The sequence below is a fragment of the Taurulus bubalis genome (genome assembly GCF_910589615.1).
Source record: "Taurulus bubalis genome assembly, chromosome: 16".
Taxonomy (NCBI): Eukaryota; Metazoa; Chordata; class Actinopteri; order Perciformes; family Cottidae; genus Taurulus; species Taurulus bubalis.
The window spans coordinates 19,872,824-19,880,323 of record NC_136604.1 but is presented as its reverse complement, the minus strand read 5'-3'; the positions used below and the strand labels follow the sequence as shown (position 1 = coordinate 19,880,323).

Below are 7,500 nucleotides of genomic sequence, written 5' to 3'. Positions count from 1 at the left end.
AAAATTTAAACATGTGCCAATACTAGAATTTAAACAGTTGATATGTCCAGCTTCATATTGATGGGGGATGCCCTATGAACCCAGACACCCCTTCCCTCGTCCCGTTGGAGATACAGAGACCTCTGGGTTCCCTGACCACAGGACCTTTAATCATGATTGACGTGGGCTTTATTACTTGTTTATTCGATTCAATATTTATTAAAAAAAAGAAAAGTAAAAATTAAATTAAAAAAAGGAAATATGTATTCCATGCAATTCATCAGCCGGCCGGAGGAATGAAGGTGTGGGCGTATAGGGGGGCGCAGTCGTCGTTTAAGAAATCCCTCGCAGTGCGCATGCGCATAGATTTGAAGCGAATACGCCATATTGAATTCCCGTAGGAAACGGCGAGCATTTCTCCCCCGCCCCCCTCAGCTAGCGGGGTAAAGGGGACACTTCATCAATGGTCCGGATTCGGTTTAATGTTGAAATACTTCTCTTCTCGGCACCCCGGACGGAGCAGTGACCTTTTGAAGGGGTCCAGCGGCAGCGGCGCAGGCTCACCACGGGCTCGGTAGAGACTTGTAGTGAGGGGGGAGGAGGCGGAGGAGGGTGGTAGGGGTGGGAGGGGGGTGGTGGTGGTGTGGGGGGGAGAGAGGTTGTTACCAGAGAAAAAGAAGTTGAATGGATCCGAGGGTCGCTTGGATTCAGCCGGAACAGAAAGGACCTGCGAACGCCTTATGGATGCATGTCTGGGAGACCTCTCAGGGAGCGCGGACGCTCTCCGCTCAGCACCACAACCAGAACCGCAACCAGTGCGTGAGTTACGCAGCGCTGGACGTTTTAAAAAATGTGGCGGCCGCGGTGGCATCGAGCAAGAGCGTCTGCAGCGGCGGCAGTAACGGTAACCTGACTGCCGGTTTGAGCAACGGCAGCAGCAGCCATCGCGGCGTCATGAACGGCACCGCGATGTCCTCGCTCGGGATGGCGCTGTCCAACGGGAATGTACGTAACTCTTTCACCGCGACAGCCGAGCCAGGTGAGGGGAAGACCCTGACCCAGAAGACGTCGGGACCGGTGTCCTCCTCGCAGGAACCCCGGACCTACAGCCCCCATTCCGGCTGCTCGCTCGAGAGGACTCCTGGTGGAAATGTGCCGGGCAGCGTTATTAATAATAATACAAACGTCGGGGCCGCCGGTCTGCTGTTCAACGCGAGGGACGGCATGGACAATAATGTCAACCTCTACCTCCACCACCACCACCACCACCACCAACACCGTCACCTACAGGAGCACCCGGCGTTCAATCTACAGCAGATCTGCGTGAAGCGCCATCAGGTCCAACCGTTTTTACCCGTAAACCACACACACAATCACCACCCGGGCCGAAGGAAAAGTGACAACAAGGCGAGCACTTATGGGATGAATTACTTGCTTTCGAACTGCACTAACGGCAACTACGCGAGCACTTGGACGCCCTGGAAGACGAGGAAGTACAACCCGGGGGTCCTCGGGTGAGTGGAACATCAGCCGTTTGCCGTTGATTCAAACTGTTAAGAAGCCATTTTTTTTTTTGGTTATAAATGTATGCGTGATTTATTATTATTTTTTTAATATAAGTCAAGTGTTCTTGTACATAGCGTTACGACATGATGTAGCTATTCCGTTTCCCAACGCAGTTTACGTTGTCTGCGTTAGTTTACGCAGGATGGCAGCGTAAACTTGAGTTAGGCTGTTTGCTGGATAGCAAAAAGAAAAAAAAGCTGCCGTAAGATAGTTGCGTAAAGAGACCGGAAGTGCTCTGATTTTTTTTTTTTTTTTTTTTTGTCGGCTCAAGTTTGAACTGGGCCGTTAAAAAAAAATACTGATTTAAAACAAACTATTGATGAGTGCGATTAAAAGACACGCGTTTTGGGGAAAGTGTAACGCAATATAGCTATTTAATCTCAGCCTCGAGTTCGTAGTGTTTTTATTTTTATGTATAAACTGGTGATTTTATTTAGAAGGTTTCGACCGGATATGACGATTTCCCCTTTTGTCTCCACATTGAAGTTGGGGAAATTAGCAATTTAACAACAACTACATTAATAATGTTTCGTCAAGCAAATACGAGTAAGCCGAATTAACGATTAAACGCCAAATACTTATAAAATACCACAACCTGTCCAGCTCTTAGCTAACGGGGGTTGGATAACACTAAACTCACGTTAATGTTTGGTGAAGTTAACTGATCTTTGGATCCTCAGCTATTCCCAATGACTTGATCATGAAAGGGATCAAGTCGACTGCTAAAATCGACTAAGATACCTACGTGAACACTGATTGAGTACAGCTTTACTGGAGCATTTTTATTTTATTTGAACCAGACTGTTTTTGTTTGATGTTCTGAATGATTATAGGTGTTGCATAAACTGATGACACCTACAATGTTGGTGTCGTAAGAGCGGGTGTAACTGAATATATTCAGATTTGTTTTGTATGTCATAATGGTAGATATTATGCTCTGGCAGAAGCTTCCATTCAAAAGCAATGGAACAGGACTTCCCAGATGTGTTGCGGGAGCTTGTGATATTTGTAATGGCCGGTTGCACCCACCTGGGAATTTTCTCTACAAGGAATCGGTGTTTGTCATGAAAGCACTTCCACATGCTTGATGTTTAGTTTCCCGAGCCCAAATTCTAAGTGAACTGAAAAGTCTGTAATTAATACTATATTCCGCAAGTAGTGAATTCATATAATGTTTCACTTTCTCTGGGTATGTTTGTGTTTTTGTACTAGTTTTTCTGATGCAAGTTGTGGCTTGTGCCCTGATGGGTCTTGTAGTAGTTTGCCTTCAGGGGCCACAGTTTGAAGTCCCACACAGAGGGATTTGCCCTTCAAATTGGAAATGCAAATTATTCTGTGGTCGTGTTGTCTTGAAGATCAGAGTTGGTTCGGGTTAATAGGAAACTATGGTCATGGACTGCACCTTTTTGAACACCTTTGACACTCGGCCCTGAAGTTGTTTAGGAAGTAATGCTTGACCCTAAACTTGCTTTTTAGGGACTGCTGCAATGGCGCTTCTTATTCTCACCATGCCCTGTGCCCACGGTGGACTGTTGGCATGTAAACGCCCTGATTTGCTGGCAGAGAGTTTCCACCAACGAGTGGGCACATCATGGGCTGGCTGTATTTCCTCCAGGGCTCTGGTAATTGATTGCGACAGCCTCCCTGTTCTGTATTTCACACTGACATCATGGCATGCATTCCTAGGGAAAAAAAAAAATGAACGGCCACAGGGTTGAACAGAGTCCCACTGTTGTGAGGCATTTGACCGGTCAGCGATCTATACATGCACCCCTCTGTTGCCAAACACGAACCCATATGGGCAATAATTCTAAAGCCTGTGACTTCAGGCTGATCAGGCCTTTGCATTACTAAAGTTAAGTGAAACACTGAGGGCCGTAGGAGATCTGAGAGCAGTGAAGAAGGTTTAAAACCCTCCGAAAACCTTTAAAGGTTTGTGTTGTTGTACCGGTCTTTTGATGAGGAACGCATATCCTCCCTGATGGTAAAATAAGACTTCTACAAAAACTCTTGTTCTGTCTTATTTCTGGCTTAGTGGTTATGTTGAGCTCTGTGGTTACGGTTTCTGTGATGAATAGGACGAAGTGTAGTATTACGGTTAGGTTTGAGAAAAAGGCCTCTACTCAAATGATATGTGATCCTCACAAAAACAGCTTGTGTTCGTTCTGTCCCAGTTCTCAATTTTGAGCAAGTTTGATTTTCATGTAGTTTGAGGCTGTTTTTTAAACTGTAATTATACACAAAGAGTCATTTTGTTTTCCTGGGCTCCCCATGTTTAATTCAAAGTTGCTAACATAGAGTTATTAATGTGGACTGGTTGATACTGGATGATGCATGACGAGATCCTTTGACAGAACTCTGGCGATGTAGCGGGTCATCCTTTTAATTTAGAAGGTCGGGGGTTTGATCCCCGGCTTCTCCTGTTTGCATGTCGTACTGCCGAGTAAGAAACTAAAACACAAGTTGCTCCCAGTGGGCAGGCCAGCCACACATAGTGTCTGAATGGGTGAATGAGAGGCCAATTGCAAGAACGTGCACTGTCCAGTCAGGTAGAAAGGCCTTTTTGATAAGCACAGCATCAAAATGGATCTGGTGTATTGCTGGGCGTCGTGTCTGCAGGAAAGTAGAAGCTATTGAAACACATGGCATTTCATGTAGAGCAGCATACGACGGCGTTGCTTTGCTTCCCCGGCTCTGTAATGATTATCTGCACCGCGATAAGAAGGAAGCATATCTTGTGCCATCTGGAGAGAGGAGATATCCTCATATGATTGTTGGTCGTGTTTAACTTTGCAACGAGAAATGCGAAACGACTCAAAATCAAAAGGGTCCTGCCGCTCTGTGTGAAACGTACCTGTGACTGTGGTGGGAATAACCCTCTCCTGTCTTCCTCCTCTCCCTCGCTCCAGACTCCACGAGGAGGTGATGGACCTCTACAACTTCATGTCTCCTCGGCCAGAGGAAGCAGCTATGAGGAAGGAGGTGGTGAACCGGATAGAGATGATCATCAAGGAGCTGTGGCCCACTGCAGATGTAAGACACACACTCACACACACACACTTACTCGTTTACTTGTTATTCTTTGTTGCAATATTGTGTTTTAAAAGAGGCAGAGTTTGCACAAAAACACCAACTTATTCTATATCATTTACTGTTTTTAACTCTCTAACTACTTCACATGAATTAAGGGTAGATGCATTAACGCTTGCATAATGTTTTGTTTTTAGTTAACCTAAGTGTGGTTAAAATGTCGGTTAGTCTGTCTGGACTCAGACACTTCACTCTTCTGTAGCTGCTGGCATTCTGTCAAACTTAGGAGATTAGTTTGACATTTTGGGAAATGCGCCTGTTTGCTTTAATGGCGAGAGTCGGAGGAGCCAAGTATGAAGCAACATCCGGTAGCCGGCTAGCTTAAGCTTTTTTCCAAGTACAAAATTCACATACCAGTGCATATAAAGCTCCATAACGTGTGCTATTTAGTTTGTTAACCCTGTGTTAAGAGGGCAGTTACTGTTTTCCTGAAACCACGTCTCTCAAAGGAAATATGAATAAAGTTTAAGTACTCGCTCCTTTGCGGTAAATCCTGCAAAACGGACACCTCATCGACACGGTATTCTGATTTATTTAAAAGTGCTGCTACTTGCTTCCATCACATTGGTTAACAGGCATCATCCTGATTTTTAGATTGTGAAGTGCGCTCACTTTGCATGCATGTAAATGGTGATGGAGGATCCTGCGGCTGGTTGAGAAGTGCAGCGGCGTAGCGTTGACGCAATGCCCTTCTCTTTACATGATTTGTTGGCTGCCAGTCTCTGCTTCTTCCTCTGTGAGCCAAAGCGTCAGGGAAATGGATCAGGCCTCTGATTTGTACCAGCCTCCCTCTTCATTTCAGCCTATAAATCCCGGCCTGTCTTTGTGCGACAGCCTCGTCGTATTTACCAGACGGAAAAGGGAAAGAAGTCCACTCCGCTTCCTTTGGAGAGCTTTTGCTTCCCCCCCCCTGAACTATTGTACACTTAATTTGGCAGCTCACCGTCTCTGAAGTGGAATGTTTGCAATAATTGGAGCTAAATATACAAATTATTACGACAGATGAGCTGTTGTATGATGTGTATTTATATTCTATTATATTACATTAGCGTGTACAATGTTCATGTGGGGTCTGAAAACTACAACAGTTGTGGTAGTACGTTAATTACATTTTATTTATTTTTTTAAACTTGACTGCTTTTGATATTTCACCTTTTGCGGTAACCCGTCTGCTTACCTGAGGCAGTGCATTCTGAATGTACACGTGGAAAGCACCTGTGTTTGAAGCTGCTCCTCTTCAAGTGGATTCAAACTCTCTCATTCCTCAAATGTCTCCAACAGTCAAACCGCACAGACTTTCGTCATCATTTTCATATTTCTTCAACATTGTTTTTCTTCTTCTTTCCCAGGTCCAAATATTTGGCAGCTTCAGCACAGGACTGTACCTTCCAACAAGGTAGTATTAATGATTTTAAATTAAAAAAAATTCACTTCGGTATGTTTTGCTGGCTGGCATTTTAACATCCCAAATGTTTCCCCCGCCCTCAGCGACATTGACCTGGTGGTGTTTGGGAAGTGGGAGCGCCCCCCGCTGCAAGAGCTGGAGCAGGCTCTGCGAAAGCACAACGTGGCAGAACCGTTCTCCATTAAAGTGCTGGACAAGGCCACCGTGAGTGTATATATCTTTATTTAAAAGGGACCATGTACAGTTAAAACAAATGTCACCATTTGATGCACTGTACCAGATCGTAGCTACAGCTAATTCGCATCTGTAGTCCCTTGACAGACCATACAAACATAAAACAAGAGCAAACAGTACAGGATAAAAGACACAATACAACATTATATGTGGTGAGAAGAACACACAATACAAAGCTGCGGTACAGCGCATTAAAAGTAAGTAATATAAACCATTAAAAGTAAGTAACCAGGGCACGCTTTCACGTCCGGCCCCCGAAATAACAGCCGCGCTGGGTTTGCAGCAACAGATGTCCGTCAAAACGCACCAGAGCATCTAGAAAGAAATGACGATTTTCACATCCCGTCCTCGCTGATGCGATGAGTAATGATCTGGCACGGTAGACGAGTGTGACAGTTAATTTCGGTCCTCCTGAAGGTTCCATTCTTCAGTCGGTAATAGAACGGTCCTGGTACATGGGGAACCGATTGTAACAAACTCAGCCAAACCAAAAATTTGGCAGCAAAAAAAAAAAAGTTCCTCTGGATTTGAAATGGTCAGTTGGATATATGAAGCGTTGGCGCATTCACTCTTTTTATCTCCATGGAAACATGAGGAAGGGGGAGTGGGGAGAAGAGACTCAATTAGTGTCGTCCATCTGCTCGCGTGATTGGTGTCACGCGCTGCCAGGTGTCTGGGGATGTTCCCTGTCGACCCGTCGATGTACAGTTCACTGTAATACTGCAAGAGCAGTGGATACTTTGACGGCTCCAGTTCACCCAAACTAAAAAAACTACTCAACCCACAGGTTAACGGCGCTCCACCGTTTACTTCCTGTCCTTTTTTGTATTTTTTTTCCCACTCCATTGTTTGAAGTGAAAACATTTATTTCTCAGTTATTGGCTGAACGCATTTTTTTCAGTTAGGGATTCGGCTCTAAAAAGGCTCATTTGAAACAGATACCCTCCACACACACACACACACACATACACACTGTGAACGTGTCCTTCACTGTCATGTTCGCTAACACGTGCCTCTCGTCTCTCCCTTCAGGTGCCGATCATCAAGCTGACGGACCAGGAGACCGAGGTGAAGGTGGACATCAGCTTCAACGTGGAGACTGGAGTCAAGGCGGCGAGCTTCATTAAAGATTATGTTAAGGTGAGATGTTCCTCCCTGTGGTGATGATGCTGCCGCCAGCATGCACGGTGTGTTCAGTGCTATTTCATCAAAGCCATGCACAGAAG

At 45.3% G+C, this 7,500-nt stretch overlaps 1 protein-coding gene across 1 annotated transcript in view; it reads left to right on the top strand.

The window, feature by feature from the left end:
- Positions 1-663: 663 nt before the first annotated feature.
- The window catches only part of tent4a (terminal nucleotidyltransferase 4A), a gene marked incomplete at both ends in the record, with an annotated part of 14,936 nt that continues 8,099 nt past the window's right edge, over positions 664-7,500 (top strand). Inside the window, 5 exons of the mRNA XM_079232135.1 lie at positions 664-1,493; positions 4,455-4,578; positions 5,985-6,031; positions 6,124-6,244; positions 7,307-7,414. Coding sequence (XP_079088261.1) covers positions 664-1,493; positions 4,455-4,578; positions 5,985-6,031; positions 6,124-6,244; positions 7,307-7,414 — 1,230 coding nt within the window. The remainder of the gene's footprint in view (positions 1,494-4,454; positions 4,579-5,984; positions 6,032-6,123; positions 6,245-7,306; positions 7,415-7,500) is intronic.